The sequence below is a fragment of the Thermobia domestica genome, chromosome 17 (assembly GCF_964235325.1).
Source record: "Thermobia domestica chromosome 17, izTheDome1.hap1.1, whole genome shotgun sequence".
NCBI classification, from domain to species: domain Eukaryota; kingdom Metazoa; phylum Arthropoda; class Insecta; order Zygentoma; family Lepismatidae; genus Thermobia; species Thermobia domestica.
This window is the reverse complement of record NC_137470.1, coordinates 182861422-182887311: the sequence shown is the minus strand read 5'-3', so window position 1 is coordinate 182887311 and position 25890 is coordinate 182861422. Positions and strand designations below refer to the sequence as shown.

General features: G+C 36.8%; 1 protein-coding gene across 1 annotated transcript in view; it reads right to left on the bottom strand.

Moving 5' to 3' along the window:
* Positions 1–1170: 1170 nt before the first annotated feature.
* Positions 1171–25890, bottom strand: part of LOC145673847 (uncharacterized) — a 43335-nt gene continuing 18615 nt past the window's right edge. The window contains exon 3 of the mRNA XM_081743619.1: positions 1171–2540. Coding sequence (XP_081599745.1) covers positions 1640–2540 — 901 coding nt within the window. The 3' untranslated portion in view covers positions 1171–1639. The remainder of the gene's footprint in view (positions 2541–25890) is intronic.

Genomic DNA, 25890 nt, shown 5'->3' with positions numbered 1-25890 from the left:
TTTTAGAATATTCAAGGAAATTTATATATACTAGCATTACTCAATACAAATATATATTGATTAAACTAGTCTAGTTGTAGCATAACAGTAGGTTATCCCTTCCTATGACTTTGAAGTGTATGATTCATGGTTATTATTCGACATATTTGTATAAAAATTCACAAAATGATACAATGAACATGTAATTAGTATTAAATACCTTTTACTGCGTTTTTTTCTACTGATTGACCTTTTTTTAGTAATGACATTTAATATATACAAGACAGCATTATTCAAAAAAGGAGCGGATTTAGCATATTTATTTTTAATGAACTACAATAGATAAAGACACATGCGATAGATCATTGAATATAGAAAGGTTCGAAGTCCCGTTGGTTTCAGAATTCAAAGTTCTCGGCTTCCTTTGCTTATGGATTTCCTAGGACTACATTCGAAAGCAGTTCGGATACGCTCAACATTTTCATCTGATTTGCGAGGACGATTAGCGCTTTTAACTTTGCATATACAAACACACTCTACAAATTCTTTGTACCAATTGCAAATCTGTTTATGACGAAGAAGCTCTTAGTGGAATTTAAAACGAAATGCACGCTGTACTGCAACAAAGGACACAAAACGACTTCTTTTGGGCATCGCCACTTTCTAGTAAACAAATCGCAGCGCCGTTGTAGGAATTAAATGGAACTAATAGGTGGGGATTAAAAATTTGAACTTTTCTCTATCCAGTGATATATTGTGTGTGTCTGTATCTATGTAAATGGTTGAAATCGGCTCCTTCTTTTTTAATAACCCTGTACATGTAAGTAAACCTACAGCTCTCCAGGATATGTAAGATTTATATACATTGCTATACGCACATATGGTTTTATTAATACTTTCATATCAATATGTTTTAATTGCGTTAGCTATACTGTGAGGATATATTATCAATTTTAGGCTATATAATCAAATTTGTTATTAGAACTAATAAGATACTAACATATCTCACGAATTGTTCTTTTGACCTATGAAATTCATCCTCTATATTATTTTATTTGTAAACAGTGATCATAACATTAATTATATGAGGTACATTTTTCAGCAGATGTTTTCTTTTTAGTAGAAAAATAAATTAATACTGAAAAACTGAAGTAGTATTATGTTACTACAATATAAGGAAAACGCATTGATTTGGCAGCAATTTTAGCACATGTTCATGTGTATATTCATATGTAAGGACCACATATACGTGAATTTTATGCATTATTACATGAAACAAACCCCAGTTATGTTACACATTAAAGAGATAAATATTCTTACTGTCATAGTTCACAGTTCTAACGCGAGAAGCGCTAGTGTTCCTATTACAGTGTACCATATTGACACTAGCGCTCCCGGTGTTAGGAGCTAAAACTACACCAACACAATAGTATTTTCTCATAAAATTGTGTAACATCCTTTATATAGTGCAAGAAGCCTTTAGCTTTTTCTCATTCTTTCCGAAAAATTGATTTTTCTTACCCAAGTAATTACCAAATCGAAATTACAATTAGACCCTACCCCAAAGAGTACAATTAATAGTCGTGTTTCTACTACCCAACTTATACATGTTTATAGCACTTTGGAACGAAATAACAATGAAATTGATTATTAACGATGTCTACGTACTTTCATCAGCCATTGAGTTTGAGGTGGTGACATTGTTTTCCGTTGACACTTCTGTGCTGTCCTCAATGATATCGGATTTTTCTTGGGCAATACTTTTATTCTCGGCTGAATTTTTGGCAGCTTGTACTTGTACATTTTCTGGTTCTGTTTTCTTATCTGGATTTTCACTAGAATTCTCTTCAGTACTTGATTCGTCTTCAACCTCTAACAGTTTGGAGATCTTGGAGGATGGAATTGTGTGTCTTTTCTGGAATACAACTAAAGCAGCTCCATCCATTCTTCTGGTAATTCCTAGAAACTCCCAGCCGTGTTTTCGGTATTTCTTGGCTGCTTCGAGGAAAATATTCTGTGGCGGAGACAAAGTTGTTACTTCAATATTACCGTTGTCGGACCTCTTTTCGCTCGCAGTAAAGATGGCCTTTGTTAAGTCCTTATGGTTGGTAAATGGAGCTGATGCTTTGAACGAAGAGCTTTTAATGTCCGATACAGAGTTAATACTGTTTCCAATGGAGATGATTGGGGTCCAGTCGCTCAAATTATTTGCTAAATCATAAATTTTACCGAGAGACAGGGGCGTTCTGCTTCTTGAGGTCGCAGCTGTATTGTACGTTGAGAATGCTTGGGCATAGTTATAGGTATTGGGTTGAGTATTCTGGTGTGGTGTTTGCATATTGGTCCAGTGTGAATATCCCTGAGTACATGGCATTGGTTGGGGTACATAGATGACTGTAGGGAAGCATTTGCACACCTTCTCGCACTGGCCACTACTCTCCGGGAGGGCTTTTGTTTGTTGGGTTGTTGAAGCAGCTCTGGACACATCTAAGTGATTTGTACGGGGTTTGATGTGGTAAATATGTCGGATGAAGTAAGGCACATGAATCACCATGCGCTTCCTGAAAATAAAAGAAAGGATGAATTATGTGAAATAGAACAAGATATTTGCATTTGTAATACACAGGGTGAGTCAAAATGATGTTCCCGATTTCGTTAATTTATTATTCGAACAGTAATTAACTTTTCTTGTCAATATATATTTGGGATATAATCTCTTTTTTTTCTCTAATGCAGAGATGTAGTTACGTAGATGTCCGCCAGGAGGCAGTTGAGTCGAAGTGAGCAATATGGCTTCTACAGACCGCAAAGCGTTCTGTGTTCCTGATATTCATGCGACTAAGTCCGTTGTGCAAAATTCAACGACATTTCTGTGGAGAATTTAGGGTATTTTTGCCGCCACTTGCTACAATTGTAGTTGAATTGCATGAGCTTATTACTGCAGTTGTGGCCAATATCGACCCTGACATGTTAGGAAGGGTTTGGCAGGAACTTGATTATAGGTTAGATGTGCGTCGTGCAATTCATGGATCGCAATTTGAACATTTACAATGTGCTAGAAAAAATGACCAATCAGTATGTGCAATCTTTGTTTACATACGTGAAATTAAAATAATAATAATAATAATAATAATAATAATAATAATAATAATAATAATAATAATAATAATAATAATAATAATAATAGAAATCGGGAACATCATTTTGACTCATTCTGTACTGTATGTATGTACTAGCGGAATACCTTTTCATCGCACACGAAAAATAAGTTTTATGGAAAAAAAAATTGAAATAGGTTTATATACAATGTTTGCAACATTATTCTGCTTTCAAAATACTTGTCAGTGTAAGTTCGATTTCACAGAAATTATTCTCACTAATCTTGATTAAATTACTCCTAAATTACTGTTCATAACGTCAAGACAGAGTTAAATGGTCCTCTGGCATCACAAAAAAAGTAAATTCACTCATATACACGAAAATTATAGTCAATTTTTAGTCATTTATAATATATATTTTTGGAGGGGCTTATAAAAGTATTTTCACAAAATATTGAAGATTTTAAATCGTTTTCTTACACCCGAAATCGGAAGATATTCTTCGTTTCGTGAAAATTCTTACTCAAATTGTATATCCCTCAAACCGATTTTTGTTTTCAAAATTCAACCCTAATTCTTTTTCCAACACCAATATTTATCTAAATTGTATTCTCATATGATATTATATTCATACTGTATGTTTTAATATATACAGTATATATAAATAAATTTCACTCATATTTATGTATGCTGAACGTTTCAAAACCAAGTTGTAATAATATACAAATTTCCAATAAGTCTACTTACGCCTCGGAGTAGGACTATCTAAATTCCATCATGGATGATTTCAACGTATTAAACCGAGAATAGGCTTAGTCTCCCTCCACCCGCCTTTCCTGATCTCTTAGATCTTGAATATTAGATTTTTTATTTTCAAAAATTTTAAATACTTTCGTCCAATTGTTTCAGAAATCTGGTGAACAGCGAAAGACAGTCCAACCCTATTTTCCCCTATAGATTCGTATTTTGTAAAACTCTGTCCTGCCTGCAGCCTAGGACTTTATGAGCTACGTTGTACATAATTTCAAGTTCTATGCTCAAGACTTCCAAAGATCTAATAGAAGTTGGAGGGAAGGTTTAAGAGTCCCTTTCATCCATAAGAGTGCAATTTCTCAATACCGTGCCTCACTCAGCCTAAAGCTCAATGAGAACATTTTCACAACATTTAAATTTCTTCTTCCCAAAATTTTTCATGATATCTCAAAAGTCGAAAAAAATAATCAAGGACCCGTTAGTTTCATAGTCAATGGTACATGGGAAATATTTATATACACAATTTCAAGGTTCTGCGCCTAATAGTTTCATGTATGTGGCGAACAGCGAAATATTATTCAATATTTTCCCCACGTATCGCCTCTTAGAGGGCTCATTTCAAAAACTACCATCTTACAGGTCTCCTAGAGTGCAAGGAGGACATTAATACAAACTTTCAACACTCTACGCCTATTAGTTTAGAGGACTTGGACAGAGATGGCGTGGGTCAGTGAAAATCTGACCCACAACCCAATGACCGAGCACCCATCGTGACCCACGACCCACCATGATCAATTCTGATCCACCACCCATCATGACCCACTCCGACCCACCAAAACCCATCAACTCTGACCCATTATTCACTCTCTCCTCTCCACTGACTAAATAGTTTACACTTGTAACAAAACAAGACTGTGAAATTATCACTAATCGGACTTTGAATTTCTATGTCAATTGCTCAAGCACCGCTCTGTTATAATACGATGGACCGGACCTCACGAGATAACATGGTGAAGTGTTTCTCATGAGCCAAATTACGGTGAATTTCAATTATATATATATATATATATATATATATATAATTATTTCCTTATTCCTTGATGAATTATAGATATTTAAAAGAGGAAAATAGGATGAAATTTGAAAGTCTCAAATCAAGGTATAGTAGATCAAAGCAAAGGGAAAAAAGGGTGTAAAATTTTCCATGTAATTAAGCTTACAACACAAATTTTATGTCTATTTTCCTCGCAACTTTATGGGTGATTGCCTTGTGCTCTGAACGCTTCATATAATAAACACAAGCTTCAGCATTTATTATAAAACAAAGTAGTGTGTATATATACTGCAAAGCACTGTCTATTTTTTATTTTTCGATTTATAATTGTTTCTTAATTTGTTTCTCAACTAATATCGATCGTTTCCGATTATTTTTTACACATCTACCCACTACCAACTTCCTATATATAGAAAGTGCCCCCCTATAAAAGAGAATTTAAAAAAATGTTAGGACATTTTTTTTAACAAAGAGTTAATATACTGAATTTCAGCTCCGTATGTTGAACGGTTTGTGAGATACTCAATTTCTTGCAAAAATTCGGATCCCAACTCCCCCCTTTGGATATGTATTATAATGAAAGCGATATGATAACATCCCAGTTGAGATCGGGACCTAACTATATGCCGAAACTTATTTCACTTGACTTTGCCATTTGGCCGTGATGAGCAAGCACACGTAGTTACTATGAATAGTCTTCTTTCACGTACACATTCTTTCTTTCTTTCTTTCTTTTTTTAAGTTTAAAAATTATAATCATACCTGTTGTGCTGTATGATTGCGAAACATGGTCGCTTACTCTGAGGGAAGAACGTAGACTGAAAGTATTTGAGAATTAAATCCTGACACGAATATTCAGACTCAAGAGGAACGGAAATGGGGAATGGCGGAAGCTACATAATAAGAAACTGCACAATTTATACTGCTTACTGAACATTGTTAGTCATCAAGTCTAGCAGTCTCCAGTAGGCAGGTCGTGTAGCCAGAATGGAAGAAAGTAGGGACGCTTTCAAAGTTTTAAGTGTAAGACCAATTGGAAAACGACCATTAGGAAGACCTAGGCACAGATGGAAGGGTGATATTAAGACAGATCTCTCAGAAATGGGAATACAACGTAGGAACTGGATCCAGTTGCCTAAGGACATAAGCCAATGAAGAGCTTTCGTGTAGGTGGCGTTGAACCTGTGGGTTTCATAGGCCATAGAGTTAGTTAGTTAAATAGGGTATATTTTAAAGAAATCTGATTTTCAATTATGGTGATAAATATGTATTCTATTTACACTGTTTATTCTATAACACTGATAACACTGGGATTTACTGCGGTACTTGGGTGAAGTTAAGTATTATTTGCAGCATTTTGTATAATTGGGTGGAAGTATTTTACAATTACTTATCGTCCTTTCAGGTGTAGGTAACTACCCGTTCTATAATGCATAGACGTACTGGCTTGTAGTACCGGACCCCTGCCAATAAAACTTTCTTTGTGTGCTTTTGGTGGAAACACCCCCCAAGTTTACCATTCTTGTACTCAAATTTTCCATTCATCCCCCAAAATTACAATTTTGCCACTTTGCCCAAATTCACCATTCTGCAGTCTAATCGTACATTTTTCAACGAAAAATTATATCTCTCCCAAATAATTTCATCCATGCAACCTATGCCCCAAAGCCCGTTTGTCGGCGATCCTGGTTTCGAGTTAAGGACATCAAAAGTAAGCATTTATTTGAATATTTTCACTATGCCCTCTATCATGTACCCTAGACATTACCTTTCGCCTTACTACGAAATATACCGATTTATGATGTTCCAACATTATTGCTGTTATTAAATGATGTTAGAATTATTAAAATTCCAGTTACATAATTTTCAGTTCTTTATTGAACACAATCGTGCTACACTTTAACCATCATTTCCATTTACATCGTTGGAAAGTAGTAGTTTATATTAGCAAATTCGCTTATTTAAATGCTACGACAGTAATTTACCTTTAAAGTGTAACACTGGGTCTCCATTCATAAGAAAGTATATATATATATATAGTGGCGGTTAAACCATAGTTTGCTGCTTTATTCAGTGTATACCTGAGCGCCAAGGGGGGCTAAATGAAAAAAGAACTTCAGGCACTTTTGGATATTGATATTTGTAACTGCAATAATAGCAATAGGAATTGCTACTTGGCTTTGTGCGTTTCTTGAGGAACTGACTACTGGAAAAAAATATGTTTTTAATCATCTGTAATATATGAATTATTATATAAAAAAAAATAAATGTAACTTTGTGTGCGTAATCATCACGGCCAAATGTCAAATCGAAATGAAATGACTTTTGGTATGGGATGTTATCGTATAGCTTTTATTATAATAATACATATCCTAAAGGGGAGTGGAGGCCCAGATTTTTGCGAAAAATTGAGTATGTCACGAGTGCGTTACAGTGAGTGGTGGGTTGTGGGTTCAATAGTTTGTGTCATGGTGAGTTATGGGTCAGTGGGTCGTGAGTCACGGTGTGAGGTGGGTCAGTGGATCATGGGTCAAGATTACATTGACCCACATCATCTCTGGTTAACCTTTAACCAGGCGCGCACTTTTATTCACCGTTAGTAGGCGCGTGGTGGTAAATTTTCTCCCAATGTTATTTTACTTTTGTGAGTAAAGTAATGTTCAGATTTATTGGCAAACAAATTTATGGTATTACATAGAATCTTACCAGCCATTTAAAATAGGTTTTTATATAAAATATGAGCTAACAATGAAATTAAAAATTAAGAAAAAAATATTACGTGGCATTTTGTCTTTCTTCTTTCACACCTAGTGGTAAAATTTGTCCCCAATCGCCCAGTTACGGGTTAAGAAGCTTCATCCCGGCGAAATTAAAATACCGCTAATTTTACAGTAATTATGCGATATCTTCAAATAGATAAAAGATAATCGAATTGGGAACAAGAGCGCGATAGACAATATTATTTTGCGTGAGGTACCGTTATCACAAGTCACCTAGTGGTTTTCCGTTTTCAGCCGTTTAGAAACGCGAAAATAAATGCCGATTTTCAAAATGTCTCGAAATCGAAAGCAGATAAGTGAGTCGTGATAACGGTATCTCATGTAAAATGATATTGTTTAGGGCGCTCTTGTTCAACATTTCGATTATCTTTTATCTATTGGAAGATATCACATAATTACTGTAAAATTAGCGGTATTTTAATTTCGCCGGGATGAGGCCTCTTAAGGCCATTGCTGTTTTAATTTAACTTTTTCTACCGCTACTTTGTATGTTGTTGCTTTGACGTAACTGTGATAATCCTCCATTCATGTTATAAGACAGTAAGAATCGAACTTTGGACTCATGATTGCGAAGTGACAACTACCTTCTTGATCACAAACGCTTGATCCAATATATTCTAATGCGCAATGTGTCGCTATAAATAAGAAGTGCAATCATCGAAAAGGAGTGGAAAAGTGATTTTCAGGCAATTCATGCTCTCAATAGTTCCATAGATCGCCACATGTCGCTTTGGCGCTGGAGTGCGAGTTAATTGAATTAAGGATCTGGCTGCAGCACCATCTGCAAGCAATTTCTGCAATTAATTAGTCGAGTTAGCAATACGTTGACAGCTATAACAAATGCCACGCGTGTGAATACTGTATAAGTCACGCTTAAGAATAACCCATCTAAATGCATCCGTAACTTTTGAATAACGAATGTGTTTGACACACACTTTTCCGATGTTATTGTATTTTGACATTGTTTCTTTTTTTCTTTTTAACCAAATTCAAGATGGTTATCAGTTTAACCAAATTCAAGCGTCCGTTAATATTGTCGAGGTTATCAATTAGTTGGAATGATACTTTTATAAGGTAATAAGTTGTTTGCTTTGGTACACACTTCAATTTTTTTTTTAGATAATAGTATTTAATTATTTTTCTGCTTTAAAGCGCATTATTATTATTATTATTATTATTATTATTATTATTATTATTATTATTATTATTATTATTATTATTATTATTATTATTATTATTGTTAATTTTAGCACTTTTGTGCAGGTAGGTTCATATTTTTCTAAGGATTTTCTTAAATAATCAACGATCGAGTCAAGAATAAAATGCATCCAAATTTAAATGTGAGTCAGTGGGAATCAATGGCATCTTTTTGTAATCCGGTTTTCCTGAAGGCAAAATAGAATGGTGGGGAACAACCTTTACTGCAAATATTTATCATACATGTTGATCTATGTACCCGTATAAAGTTCCAGTCATGATGTGGAGACCACGTTAATAGTTGCTTCCGTCGTTCATAACCTCGGTGATGAATTACATACAGACAAAACACACACAAAAGGGGCACGGTTGGTCAGTGGCTTCTGATATGTGGGGTTCCGCGTTCGATCCTCAGCCAGGTAAGTTTGTGGTGGACAACATCGTGTCCGTGGGTTTTCTCAATGTACTCCGATTTCCTCCCACTTTCTCATTCCAAAAGTTATTTCACTATCACTCACTTGCCAAAATCATCCGTCTCCCTTAGCCTAACAGGCATAATTGTGGGACGTTAAACTGAAAGATTTCATTTCCTTTTATGAAACACACACAAGAAAAAACTGTGAACTCAAACTGCTCAAAGGCAAGTGGGGCCGCGGCGCCTCAGTGGTATAGCGTTCATCTCTAGTGCGTGGAATTCTTGGTTCGATCCCAGCTCATAATGGACAAACACCGTGTGCATGGGTTTCCTCGGGGCTCTCCCGTTTCCTTCCACTTTCTTCATTCCACCATTTCATTCATTTCTCATCATCAGCATCTAATTTAGTCTAACTGGCATAATCGTGGGACGTAAAACTGAAAGATTTCATTTCTCAAAGGCAAGTCTTAGCCCACTTAATTAAGAGTCGGAGTAGAACAAATTGATAAGTGGATTACGAATACCACGTATTCAAGAACTGAGTAACTGTGGATTCATTACACAAGTAGTCGCTTTAATTTCTCCGACATAAAGCACTCGGATTTGTGCTACACAGAAAATCTCTTACTCGCAATATACAGAAAATCTCTCCTTGTGTCATCGCTTAGAATACTTTTGTTGGGATGTAGTATGTAGTATAGGCAGGAAGTTTTATTAAATTGGTCACATGCCGTGACGAAAGCTGTTGTTAGGCAGATAGTTTATGTAATGTTGATAATGTAGTTAAGTGAAGAGAATCGCTAGATTATTAAGTAGGTAATGGATATATGAGTTGAGATTACTCAATACATGTTTGTATGGGAATAGCGATTGTTTATCCACAATAATAGTTGGGATAGCTTCAGTAAGAGTGTATACCAATAGAGGTATAGCAATAAAAGTGATCATTGCAATTATATGCGTTATTCATCTGGACTAGTCGTTAGCATTGTAGTAGATCCAATTGTGGTGTGTATATTCTGTTAGTAAAGAATTTAGAGAGAAAAGTCAATTTTTACATTTGGCGCAGTCGTTCATTGAAGTTTCGCTCTGGTAATCATGTCTACAATTCCAAGTTTTCCGATTTTCAATGTGGAAACTGATCGTCTCCAAACTTATTTGGAACGCTTTGAGTTCATGTGCATTGCAGCACAAATACCTGAAGAACGGAAGGTAGCAACATTATTTACAGTTATGGGAACTGAAGCGTATGATCAAGTATGTAACATGTGCTGGCCAGATTCTCCATCAACAAAGTCTTATGAAGATATAAAGATCGTCATGAAAAAATATTATGCTACAAAAGTAAATATTATTTCGGAAAGGTATCAATTTCATATCATGAGACAGAAGCCGTATCAATCAATTTCATCTTTTGTATTGGATTTAAAGAAACAGTCGACCTTCTGTGAGTATACCTGTTGCTTAGACGAAAATTTGAGGGATCAGTTTGTGTTGGGGATTGCGGACGAATCAATCCGTAGAAAGTTACTAAATACTCGAGAGTTGACATTCAGCAAAGCAACAGAAATAGCTTTAGCAATGGAGAGTACCGAACAACAACTACGGTTTTATAAGTCATCGGAAAAAAGTGATTTAAACGCTATCCAATCGTCTAGGGTTCAGCAAAAGAAGGATAGTACCTCTACATCATATAGCTCACATAGCTCTTCGGTATCTTCGGCTCAGGCTTCACCAGTGTCAAAGATTAATTGTAGATTTTGTGCGATGCAGCATAAAAGAGGTCGTTGTCCGGCATGGGGAAAGATTTGTTTACGTTGTGGTAGAAAAAATCATTTTGCTTTGACATGTAAATATGATTCGTTTGTGTTGTCTGAATCTGAACGTAAAACACAAGGTTTGGTTAATTCTGAATATCAAGAGACTGCAATCAGTGTTCCACAGGAAGCCCAAGAATTAAGTACTTTGGCAAACATTTTACGTCTGGATACAATCTGGGTAGAAACTGCAAATGAAGATATGGCAGGAACAGACTCAACTTCGGCTTTGGATATATTACCTGTAAGTGCAGTCAGTAAAAGTAGCGATATGGAACAGCCACAGATTAAAGAACACATGTTAAGTACTTCTGGAGAAACATCAAATGATGAAATCCATAAACCAATACATCTTGTACACCGGAAAAGACGAATGAGAAATAATAGAGCATCATCACACCGGCAACGAAAAGCAGCTACTAGTACCGAAACTGAAGAAGCGAATATAAAAAGTGTAGAAGAAAAAAAGTCGACAGATGGAATGGTAAGCAACTCAAATGGTGTAGATCCTTCACATATATGGTCAAGTGATAGAGATAAATTGTTACTTATGTTAATGGAAAAACTTGAGAATTTACAGGTACAGATTGATGAGCTGAGGACCTGGTGTAAAGCACCGAAGAAGAAAGACAAGCACGATTGACACTTCATAATGTATTCATGATTGATTGTTGTAATGAAAAAAATACTAATTGTATGTAATGTTGTTTAGTGGCGGCGATTTTTTTTTTAGGTAACAGGGGGAGAATGTTGGGATGTAGTATGTAGTATAGGCAGGAAGTTTTATTAAATTGGTCACATGCCGTGACGAAAGCTGTTGTTAGGCAGATAGTTTATGTAATGTTGATAATGTAGTTAAGTGAAGAGAATCGCTAGATTATTAAGTAGGTAATGGATATATGAGTTGAGATTACTCAATACATGTTTGTATGGGAATAGCGATTGTTTATCCACAATAATAGTTGGGATAGCTTCAGTAAGAGTGTATACCAATAGAGGTATAGCAATAAAAGTGATCATTGCAATTATATGCGTTATTCATCTGGACTAGTCGTTAGCATTGTAGTAGATCCAATTGTGGTGTGTATATTCTGTTAGTAAAGAATATAGAGAAAAGTTCATTTTTACAACTTTGCTGTCGTCCTCTCCTACCAACAGGGTTGGTTTAACCGTTAAGGAAAATATCCATAAACACGTCCTTAGGGTATCAAAGAAAGAGGGCAGCACTAAAATGTACAATATCCGAATTTGCTATGGTCCACTGAGGAAAAAAGACTCATAAAATGGTTCGTGTGGAGAATTATACTGTAGGGTCAGAAACATAAGACATTACGCAAAAGCAATTAAAAACTTAAAAACGAGTGGAAGTTTGGGTGTGGAGAAGAATGAAGAGAAATAGTTGGGTCGAACGGAAAACGAACGAGAGGATGTTAGAAATGATGGCTGAGAAAAGAACAATTGTAGATATCAAGAAGAGGAAGAGAAACTGATCGGGACATTGGCTAAGAAGTAGCTGTATCATGAGGGTGGGTATGGAGGCAGGAAAGAGAGGGAGAGGGCAAAGGGCACTACAATTAATGGGCGATATCAAAAGAGAGAAATCGTACGTGAAGACCAAGAGGTTAGTGAAAGACCCTGGAGCCTGGAAGTTTCTCAGTTGCGGAAAATTACCTTCAGATAATGCCACTATAATTCCGGTTTCAACATTGATTCGTATAGAGCAAAAATGGTAAAATATACCAAGAAGTGATCTTTTACAATCGATTCAGAGTCCCAAAAAATAGATTTCATCTCCATTAATCCTCTATTCTAGCCGACAGTGGCTTAAATGAACCCTTTACGGTTTCAATGTTTATCGTCGTAGAACAAAGACAATAACCGATAGCGACATTTTTTTTTTTTTTTAATTGATTCAGCTCGCCAAAAGAACATAACAACCATCACTCGTAGCAGTCTACCAAAACCAGAACTGGTTAAAACTTACTAGTGCTTTCGGTTTCAATACTAATTTGCACAGAGCAAAAACAGTAAGATATATCGAAAAGTTCCTTTTTTTGGCACAGTTTCAGTGTCCCAAAAATAGGTTTCGTCCAGACTTTTATCTATCCATTCAACCCGAAAGTTGTCTACATTTACGATTACAACACTGATTGCATAATAGACAAAAAGGAAGTAGATAGTAACCAGCTGTTTATTACTATTACTATTATTATTATTATTATTGATTCAGTAAGCCAAGAATGTGTTTCGCCTCTGATTTTATTCCTTTATTTCAACTAAAAGTGATAGATAATTATAACTTCCGGTTTCAACATTTGTCCTTAGACTGAAAACGGAACGGGAAAGCGAATAGTCTTTTTGATATAGATTCAGGGTCCGAGGAACAGGTTTTATCTTTGATCTTATCAATTTATTGCAACAAGTAGTTACAGGTGTGCTGCTTCAAGTTTGAATATTGAATTCGGAAGTCTTCCGAAGTTTCACAAGTTTTGCCCAGGGAGTCACCCATCATATTACAAAATGTTACATGTTAGCAGAGTCTCCTGCATACTAACTGAACACCCAAGCTAAAGAAAAATTAGAGTTACGTTTAGCTCGCGAAGCCCCGAGATTAAAACTAGCGTCAGTTAAATTAAATTGATATGGTAGTTAGTGTGTTAAGTGTGAAATTTGTCCGAAAATTGAGTTCTAGACATCGTACTGTTTAGGTTAGAGCGTCTTCAGGTTTTGTCACTTACAAGTTTGAACTATGGGGCAGGAGCTTATTTGAACTAGTGATATGTGATAGTCAACTAATTGATTGACCGCACTTAAGGTCAATGTCAAGGTTGTATGATTCTTATGAATATCAAAGTTGTATCGGACGTTACCAAGAGTTTAAAGTATGATATCAACCACTCTAATGCATTTGATTTGTCCTGAATAAGAAGATGGGACAGAAAGTTATACACAGTTGGAAATACAATGAAAGGATAATAGTATTGAAGATAGCAACCGAACCGAGAAATATGACGGTAATCCAAGTATATATGCCTACATCAAGCTACACAGATGAGGAATTAGAAGAAATATATGAGGAATTAGAAGAAATATATGAGCAAATAGAAGAAGTATTGATAAAAGTTGAAGAATAGGACAATTTAATCATGTTTGACTGGAATGCATTCATCGGCGAAGGCAAAGAAAAGAATGTAACTGGGAATTTCGGTCTAGGAGAAACGAATACGAGAGGTACACGATTAATTGAGTTCTGCAAAAGCCATAATCTGACTGTAACGAACACTTTCTTCGAACAACCATTAAGAAGAAGACACACATTGGCAAGACCAGTAGACAAAGAAAGATATCAAATAGACTACATACTGGTCCGACAAATATTTAGAAATCAAGTAAAGTAGAGTAAGAGTTACCCAGGAGCAGACGTCGACTCTGACCATAGCTTAGTTTTGATGAAGAGCGAACTCCGACTAAAGAGGAAACGAGTGGTAGCACTAAACAAAATATGGAACACAATCAAGCTAAGAAGATATGAAAACATGAAAAGGGAATTTGCAAATGCGACAGACAAAGAGATGTCTACGGTAGCTTTAGCAGGGGATGACATCGACTCGAAATGGGAAGCCATGAAAGCAGGGATTACAAAAGCTGCCGACAAGAACATAGGAAGAGAAATGAGAACCCAATATAAAACTTGGATAACAGTAGAAATATTGGAAATGATGGAGTAAAGAAGACAGTTCAAGATAACAAACAAAGAAGAGGAATACAGAAGGCGCAGAAATCACATCAACAGAGAAGTAAAGAAGGACAGAGAAAACTGGATAAACAATTTATGCAAAGAAATTGAGGAAAATATAGTCAAAGGCAATATAGAAACGACATATAGAAAGGTTAGAAAACAGTTTGATGAGAAAAAGAAACGCACAGACATTATCATAGACAAGGAGGGAACAACGCTAATAAAAGAGGAGAAGATAACAAGAAGATGGAAGGAATACATTGAAGAACTCTACAAAGGAGACAGAGTGAACAAAGAAGAGGAGAAGGAAGGAGACGTCGATGAAATTGAATTAGAGGACCATCAATTCTACAGTGCGAATTTGACAGTGCTTTGGAGAAAATACAACATGGTAAAGCCCCACGAATACATCAAATACCAACGGAAGTGATTAAGAATCTCTTAATAGCGATAAACAAGAAACAATTTAATCTTATTAACGAAATGTACATCTCGGGAAAAATACCAAGAGACTTCGAAAAAAGCATATTGGTACCTATCCCGAAGAGGAAAAGCGCACGGAAATGCGAAGAACACAGAACGTTAAGTTTGCTTTCTCATCATCAAAAATACTGTGCAAAATTATCGCACAACGAATAGAAGGGAAAATCGAAGAACGGTTATCAGAGGACCAGTTTTGATTCAGGAGGAAAAGAGGAACAAGGGAAGCAACACTGAGTCTACTGTTGTTCATGGAACAGCACATCAGAATAAACAAACCAATTGTGACAGCATTTGTAGATGTAGAGAAAGCTTTTGACAACGTAGATTGGAATATCATGTTCAGAGCGTTGAAGAATCTGAAAGTATATTACAGAGACAGAAGAATAATATACCGACTTTATATGAACCAAACAGCTGTTATAGGAAGAGATCAGAAGGAAGCAAGAATAAATAAAGGAGTGAGGCAAGGATGTGGACTTCCACTTCTCCTGTTCAATGTCGACATATAAAAGGCTACGAAAGAATTCTTGGATAAAAGCGAGAAAGGCGTAAAAGTAAACGGTCAGGTTTTCAGCACAATAAGGTTTGCTGATGACATAGCATTGATAGCGGAGAACGATGAGGACTTGCAGGAAACACTTTCAAACTTGAACGACCGACTGGAAAAAACATGCAAAATGAAGATAAATAAGAAGAAAACGAAAGTGATAAAGCACACAAGAGCAAGACATAAAGGGGTAAACGTATGGCTAGATGGAGAGAAAATCGAAAACGTTAAGACATTTCCCTATTTAGGAAGTCTAATATCCTCGGACGAAAGAAGTGAGAAAGACGTAAGTTCCAGAATAGCACAGGCTAAACAAGCATTCAATAGGGAAAGAGAACTACTAACATCAAGAAATATGTCGCTGAACATTCGTAAACGATTTATTAGGACACTGGTATGGAACGTGGCGCTGTACGGCTCAGAGATGTGGACATTGTGGAAAGCTGAAATATCCAAGCTGGAAGCATTTGAAATGTGGTATTGGCGCAGAATGTTGCGCATATCATGGACCGAAAGGAAAAGGAATAAAGACGAACTAAAGAGGCTAATGAAGTACGACAGATCATGAAGATAATAGGAAAAAGAAGAAACAGTATGCTTGGCCATCTTATTAGACACTCCGATTGGATTACTGTGCTGATAGAGGGAAATGCGGAAGGAAAACCAGGAAGAGGAAGACCAAGGATAGAATATTAGATACAGTTACGAAGAAGAGGCCTTATCAAAGTATAAAACAGCTCTCCCAAGGGAGAGAAAAGTTTTAAAATTCCCATGTTGCCCACCAACCTATGGATGAGGTGAACAAGAAGAAGAATACATTTGATGCTCATCCAACTGGGATCGAGTTTTCGACCTTCTAACCAATCAAGCAACTGAAATCGTATTTAGGAGCTCGTCCAACGAAGTACCAGTCGCTAGTCACTAGACCGGGAAGAAGGGTTTATTGCGATATTGTCAGGTTCTGCCACATTCAGTGTCGGTTATAGAAATAGAGTTTCTGAATTCACGTCTATTGTATAAACAATATCGTGACAAAGATATGAGCTGTTATATACGATAATTCGTGTACTGCTCTCAAAATACTATGCTGAGGGTTAGCGCTTATGGCGTTTAAGGTCGGTGCTCCGAATTCCTATTAAACACTGTTGGCAAATAAGAAGGCTGCGGTGTTGCCACGTTTCTGTACACGCTTACGTCAGTTTATGCACGAAAGAAGCGATTCAACATTCACTTGCGTTTGTTTAGTCACGTCTTTTTGTCATATGGAAATGTAGCGCCACTGCATTCGTTTCATTCGCCTAGCTCACACTCCATCCATTATACCCTATCCTATAGTTAATATTATGATTTAATAATTGTTAATGTTCCTGTTATAATTCTTTAAATGCTGTTTTTGCTCGACCGTTCGCCATGTCTTCTAAGTTTGGGAACATGGTTGGTGTACTTCTGTTGTTTCACGTTCTTTGAAGTATGTATTCGGAAGGCAGCTCGAATTATCGCATAGATTTCTTCCAATGTATCATAGCTGGGGCAAAGCAATTCTATGATTTTTGTAGAGCCTAGGCTTCACGAGTCCTCGCAGTCTCTTTAGTGAAGTCTTAAGAAAACAATTTTGTTCAAGTTTTTCTTAAACAATGAAGGACAACAGTTTACCGCAATAGGGAAACTTAAGGGACGTTGTCACTTTACATGAATCTTGTAGCTGTCAATGAAGCATATTGCAACCCGATCTTTCTATTTACTGTTTACACATTACAACATTCTGAAAGCAAGAAAGCTACCTCCACCCATGAATTTCCTTATTAAAAACGTGTATTTTGGCGCGCTTCCTGTCCTTGTCCAAAGGAATCCGTTGTTTCGGAAGCGGCGAAACTGTTTTATTTTTATTTTCTTTATGTCAGGTAGCAAGCAAGACGACCCAGAAAGTTGCACATGGTTTGACTCCTTGCAAGATCAAATAAATGTTGTATGTCCCTTTCAAGACTATGTTTACATGAAGAAATATTGTAGGGTTTCAAGATTTATTTATTCATTTATTTTATGACAGTGACAACGTACCTTTACACTAGCATTTTTTCAAGAAATATGCAAAACTGCTTGACTACAGCTTTAGACTTTTATTTTTTCCTCTGTTCTAGCTTGGAGATTTCTTTTTTTCAAAGAAAAACTAATGAACAGTAAATACTACTATTTTCGATTATACTACAATGTATTCCGGGCTCGGAGGAACATTTTTTGTAACTCTCGAGTAAAGTGGAAAAGAAGGTTCAACATTCCCATGTAACTGAATGCAATGACACACAAGGTGGACACATGTCTGCAGAAACATTTCTGAAATTACGTACATCCTATTCTGTGGTTTGATCACAACACATCCCACCTAATAATTCAATTTTACCGGAGGTGGCGCTTACTCTTATGTTCGGCCGAGCCTCTGAATTTATATGTATGAAATTCTTGTTTTATTTTCTGTAGTTTTGAACATCTTATTATCAGATTGTTATGAGTCTGTTGAAAATATTATTATTAGTTTGATTAGTGATGAAGATGATAATGAAAGTGACGCCCGTCCTAATATCTATGCTAGGTACATGTTGTCTCTTACTTTTGTTGCGTGTTGTCCCTGGTTTCATCCCTGCATGTAAGTTTGTGGTAGACAACATTGTGTCACTGTGGGATTTTCGGGGTACTTTCACTTTCTCCCACGCTATCATTCACTTGCCTTAATTATCCGTTTCCATTAGCCGAAAGGGCATAATCGTGAGACGTAAAACTGAAAGATTTCGTTTTCATAAGTAAAGGAAAAAAGAACAAGCATATAGACATTTGCAACAACGCAATTTGGTTGTCATCTAATCTAATATAAATAAAATAGAGTTTGTATGTGCGTGTGAATGTGTGCGGGCTGGGGACCAGACGAGATGACCGTGAGTTACCAAATTTGGATCACGGGTACCTTGGTCCAGGCTCCAGACCAAGACGAAGCGTTCTTTTAAATTCGAACCAAGGGGGTCTCAGGGGGCGTTTACCGGGACATGTAAAAATAATAGAAAATGACCGAAATTAGTGTCAAATTCATAATTTTCACGGTCGCTGAGATCAATGGTGAAACTCCAATCGCATTAACTTCCAAATTCTCCCCATTCGGCTGCGGGCCGGGGGTCACCGGAGGGGGATGTTATGAAGACATGTAAAAATAATCCAAAATGACCAATATTGGTGTTAAATCCCTAGTTTTCGCGATCGCTGAGATAAATGGTGAAGGCGTTGACTTACAAATAGAGTCCCCATCGGCTGGGGGCCAGGGACTTTTTTTCTTTTTTTCAATATTCGGACCAGGGTGTCTCATGGGGCGTTTACAGGGATAGTAAAAGTACTAGAAAATGGCCGATATTTTTTCCTTTCGTTGTTCAGTTTATTTACAAAGCTATTTTATCTGATTCATGCGAAGAATGAGTATTTCAGCTAGTATCTACATATTTTTACAAGGTAATTACTTTTCAATTGACATTAATTCCCATTCGTCATCGTGCACAGAGTTTGTCGAAAAGTAAAAACATGGTACATTTATGTATGTAATATAGTAACCTGTTGGTCAGTGCGAGTTCACCTTTCCGTCTGTATAGGACAAAACTTTCGACAAACTTTAAAAAATGTGAATATAAAATTCATATTCTGGCTTTTATCTCAGAAGAAAATACGTAATGTCAAAGGGGAAAGTTACTTAATAATCTGTTTTAGAACTCAGGTTCGTATCTACATATGAAATCATAATAACTCCAGGTACACTCATGTCCAAAATTATTGTCGCCTGTCTATAAATATGTTGTTGTAAGAATATAATTTGATAACGAATTCGCCCGGTATTTTTTATAATGTTAGTATGTGTATAATCGGCAAATACATGTATGTGGCAAATTTCATGTCAAAGGAGCAATAAATAAGAACAATAAAACGAAAATAAAACGAAAATAAAACTTTCTTCTCCATTTAGCAACATTTTGTTTTACCCGTTCTAATTTTCGTATTTATAATTCTTTTTCTATGAAATTTATCATGAACATACATTTCTAGATTATACACATAGTACCAGTATTAAAAGTACCCTGAAAAATCATTATCAAATTATATTCTTACAAGAAGACAGTTATAGATATGCAATAATCATTTTGGACATGAGTGTACCTCTAATAAATGTTATTCAATAAATATTAAAATATGAATATGTTGATTTTCTTAGTTAAAGGTAATGGAGAAATACCAACAGGGTACACCCTTCTCTATAATCTCTTGTCTACAGTTTCTGCAACAGAACAGAAGGGTTAGCCCTCATTAAAAGCGTCCTTTGTCTCCCTTAGCTTATAAAGGGTTCAGAACTATTCGTCGTCAAGATCACAAAAGGGCGTAACTCAATTTTAGCACTTTTTCAGTAGAGCACGAGAAAGTTTTTGCGGTGATTCAAAAATTTCTCATTAATTGCTTATCACACTTTTTTCGGCCAAAATTGGCTTGAAGACTTAAGAAGTGATCCTCTAAGTATTGCAATATACATTGTGATTATAACTATGCCACTCTTGGAAAAAATGGCGGTTATTTGAGATACACCCTTTTGTAATCCGAACTCAGTTCACGCATTATCAAGTTACGGTTAAGTAATGCACAGAGTTTCCATAGAATACATTTACTTAGTAGACAGTATACATCTAGACAGTCTGAAGATAGGGACAATCTGTGAAGTTACAAAGAGATCGCCCGATTTTTAATAGCCATTGAAATAGCACTGTGTGTTGAATCTCTCTCTCGTTCTTTCCATGGAACGCCTCAAAAAATAAAGAATAATTTCCTCCACATTGGTGAAGTTAGGTATTCCTCAGACCCTAAAATGATGTATCTCCTCCGTTTCTTCATCACTGAAAGCAGAACATCTCCCACCTCTCTGGTAAAATGTTTTAATGCATCGAGTACCAACTTTGCGGCACTAAATTCATTGTATTAACATTATGTATAGTTTCCCAGTTAAACGGAATTGCTTAGCAATTAATTCCTTATTTACTCTTCTTGTTCAGCTGTCAAACTAGTTTTATTTGTCCACACAACATAGTTCTGAGGAATGAACTACACTTTTCTCGGGGTGAACCTTCAACGAAGTACTCGCTCTACATGTTAACAGCTGATACTACAGAAGAAGTTAGTTCTAGTGATTCTGTGCTCTTGTTTGGTACGTTTCCTTGTTTTACTTGGATTTGTTTTGTGAGCTTCACAGGTGATTGATTAAAGTAAAGGTTACAGCTTCTCTGCAGGTGTAGGCAGCAAACATGTTTTTTCACACTGCTTGCAGGTGCTTACAGCATCTTCATTGCACATTTTCGCACTACAAGTTTCCATGTAAGATAGAACTTCATCTTCAACACTACCAGTTTCACACCAGCTATATTCATCGCTTCCTATTTCTTCTCTGTAGAATTTTGGTGTTGTATTTCTAAGGTTACGACAACTCCTTTAAGTGGCAGCTAACTGAGAGTCAGATGTGAAGTAGCAGATAACGCACAGAATTTTGAATATTCCATTGGGCTTTCTTCATACTTTTCTGGATATTTGGAGACAGAAGGCACAGCATCACTACACTGGAGAGCTTTAATTGGAATCAATGGAAGATCATCTGCAGATAACCACGAACTTGAACTATCTTGGGATTCTAGCTCACATGACTATTGCAAAGAATTCGTGGCAGTAGCAGTGTTCAACACATGTCCATAATACCATTTTGTCATACCACATTTTTCACTAAAGATCCAGTTGTGAAACTAGTTTTATTTGTCCACACAACGTAGTTTTGAAGAATGAACGACAGTTTTTAATCCGTCATTCCATTGCCCTAGAACATCCATCTTAACACTTCAACGAACGGAAGAAAATGAACTACCAACATTGGATTAATCACGGCAATCTTCAAAGAGGACTGCCAACAACTTAGCGCGCAAAGTTTAGAAAAATTACATGCGACGTGGTTTGAACCAAGATGCACACATACAGAAAATATCTATTGTTGAATAAGCAAGTCTTTCTTTGTCCTGGTACCGGCAAACAAACTTAAAACTCTTTATTGATGGAAAAATAAAAAAAATAAAAATCCGATAGGCGTAAATCAACTAACAATGTCTTGGGGAAGAAAATCACGATCACAAATAGACGTAACTTAATTTACGCCCCTTTGTGATCTGAAGGCTGACCTCTTTGTGAGATACATCTTTCTGTTTTTTTTTTTTTTTTTTTTTTACTTATAATTTCTACACTAATAGAAATTGAGCCATGCCGATTTGAGAGAAACAAGATACAACCGTTGCCCATGCTCCAATGGACTTATCTCAAAAATACATTTATTTTTATTTTTATTTTTATTTTATTTTTTTTTTTTTTTTGAGTTACGCTCTTTCGTGATCTTGACGTCGTATTGACTCATTACATCAAAAACCTTGACTTACCACTCTATTTCGTGTACTCCCTTAAATAGGAGATGCACTAAAAAGATAACTAACTAAATAACTTACAATAAGAATAGGTAGGAAAAGAGTAATGAGTTTTCCTTATAGTAGGAAAGATCCTTAAATAGATCTGTCAGCTAAAAGCTAGGTAAGAACCATACTTCGTTAAATATAAAGACAACCGAAAAAGTTCTATCGCTTTTTCACCCTCCATCTTCGAACATCGATATGTCATCTAAGGCGTACCTGAAATATCAACATTAGTCCTCATCAGCATCTATGACCTTCTGCCAACGTTCTGGGAGGGCATGGATTCCACTGAGGTAGAACTTAGTGGACCGTGAGCCAAAAAAGGTATCAAGTGCATTTTCCATCTCTACCAGGAATTTGAACTGGCGTCCTCTAAGGTGATTGTCCTAGGAATGGAACAGGTGATAATCGGACGGTGCAATATCCGGAGAGTATGGTGCATGCAATAGTGTTTCCTATCTAAGGCGTAGAATAGTGTCTCGGATCATCCTAGTCACGTGAGTCTTAGCTTTGTCATTTAACAGGAGGACACCTTTGCGATTCAGAAGTGCTGGCTACAGAGTTTTGAGTTTTTCTTGAACGCTTCTCAACTGCTGACAGTACATACTTGCATTGATGCTCTGACCAGCTGGTAGCAGTTCCCGATGCACGTTGCTGCGAGCAGTTCACCAAACACACATGATAACTTTCTTCTGGTGCTGTGCTGGTTTCGGATGTTTTGGAACTGGTTCATGGGGTGATAACCAATGATGACTGTTCCTGGAGCTTTGTACAGAACCCACTTCTCATCACATGTCAATACCTTGTTCAGAAATGGCTCCTTCCTCAGACTAGACAGGAAAGAAACACCGGAGTCTGCACAAGTTGTCTTCTGGCTTGAAGTCAAATCATGTGGGACCCACCGACCCAAACTGTAGTGCTTCCCAAATTAATAGAGGTGCTGCCGAATGGTTTCTCCACTCACACTGAATTGTAGTCCCAATTCCTCATATGCCTGGCACTGTTCGCCTCAATTGTTGCCTGAATATCTTCATTTTGTACATGTGTTGGTCTTCATGTGTTTCGTGCATGTGGTGCGTCTTCGAGTGTTTCGTCAACATCCTAAAAGTTATTAAACCACCGCTGCACTGTCTGCTTATTCACGACACCCTGACGAAAAGCTTGGCACATTTTTCGCCCCGCCCCGTGGCGTTCGACTCTAGTTTGAACTCGTACAGTATACACGCCCTTATGAGTTCCCATGTTCACTCTATCCTCACTCAAGTTCACGGTATAACTGAACTGCCACAACCAGGTAATATCTTGGATATACCCGCACCAACAACCGACCCTCGTCTTATCTCCATTCGCATTCAACTCACGGTGTGAGGACCAATTAAACACAGACTTCCACAAAAAGCGACAGAACTTTCTTGGCTACCTTTATATAAGTATACAGAATAAATATACAATCAATAACAGTTACATACAAATAATAATAATACCGTTTATACCAACGTCCAGATATGGATTTCTTAAGCTAATCTAATATAAATAAAAAAAATAAAGAGTTTGTCTGTGTGTTTGACTGCCTGTGTGCCGCCTGGGGACCAGGCGAGTGGACCGAGTGTTACCAAATTTTGGTCAGGGGTACCTTGGCCCAGGCCCAAGATCAGAACGAAGCCTTTTTTTCAAATTCCGAACCAGGGGAGTCTAAGGGGGGGGGCGTTTACCGGAACCGGATTGGGAACCAGACAAATTGACCGAGAGTTACCAAATTTTAGTTACTAATACCTTGGTCCAGGCTCCAGTCCAGAGTTAAACGTTTTTTTGTCAAAATTCGAACCAGGGGGTCTGAGGGGGGCGTTTACCGGAACATGTAAAAGTAGTAGAAAATGACCGATATTAGTGTCGAATTCATAGTTTTCGTGGTCGCTGAAATCAATAGTGAAACTCCGATCGCATTAACTTCCAAATTCACGCTATTCGGCTCCGGGCCGGGGGTCACCGAAGGGGGATGTTATGAAGACATGTAAAAATAATCCAAAATGACCAATATTGGTGTTAAATCACTAGTTTTCGCGGTCGCTGAAATCAATGGTGACACTTCCATTAGCGATGACATGCAAATTTATTTACAATTGTATGCGAGCCGGGACTCAGCGGAGGGAGGGGAATCCGAGACATGTAAAAAATAACCCAAAATGACCGATATTAGTATCAAGTCCATAGTTTTCGCTGTCGCTGAGATCGATGGTGATACTCCCTCAGGCGTTGACTTTCAAATACAGCCCCCGTGCAAAGCATGGGTATATTCAACTAGTAAATAATATAAATCAATACCGATATGCAGATATAAAACGATACATAAATTAAAAGCGTTATTTAAACATAAGAACCAGCAAGTGTCCTAAAAGTGTCACTTGCAGCAGTAAGAAAATAATATTGTATTTCGTTCATTTCTCATACAATATAAACATTTTGAAGCAATTATATATTGAAGACTAACTGAAATCCCCGTTCTTCACACGGGTCAGATAAAATATCTATGTGAACAAACTGAACGTGGCCGATGGATGTTGAAAGTGAGCGTAAACACTATCGGGTGTGTCATTATACATCTGAGCGACTCCGATAAGCATGGATTCGACACAAATATTGGTCATTCGCTACTATTTTTACATGTCCCGTAAACGTCCGCTAAGACCCCATGGTTCGAATTTTGAACAAATCGCCTCTAATCCCCAGCGGATACCGGGAAAACTATGGATTTGACACTAATATCGTCAATTTTCTAATACTTTTACATGTTCCAGTAAACGCGCCCCTGAGACCACCCTGGCTCAAATCTTGAGAAAAAGTGCTTCGTCTTGGTCTGGGGAATAGACCAAAATACCCGTGACCAAAATTTGGTAACTCTCGGTCCATTTATCTGTTCCCCAGTCCAAACACAGGCAGGCAAATAAACAAATTCTTTATTTAATTTAAATTAGACAAAGAAGCTAGAGTTATTTTTGATTAGTACTCAATGCTGAAAGTGCCATCCCCATAGGATTTTGTTGTTTGGATTACAACTTAGCATCCATTTCTAGTATCGCGGTTCTATTATGCATGTTCCTACAGTTTAAAATTGAATTCGAACCACCATGTTGCGTTTAAATTTCAATCCTCTCACACTGGGAATAGAACCCCGGACTTGTACTTCGAAGGCAGGCGCGGTGGACACTTCACCAACGGGAAATGCAATTATCGTGATAGGAGTAATGCAGAGAATAAAGTATAAATCTTGCCCCATTTCCTAGAACGGATGCTGAATTTATGGATATCGATTCACTACTTAAAACATGATCAGTTAAAAGTAATCATCACCTTCAAAGTGAATTTTAATAACTAATGGCATTAAGGGGTAAAACGTAGTGTATTTCTAGATCTTAAAATACATGAAATGAAATGAAATTTCTCAGTTTAATGTCCCACAATTATATACTTTAGGCTAGGGTATATTGATGATTAAGACAAGTGAATGAAAGAATTGGT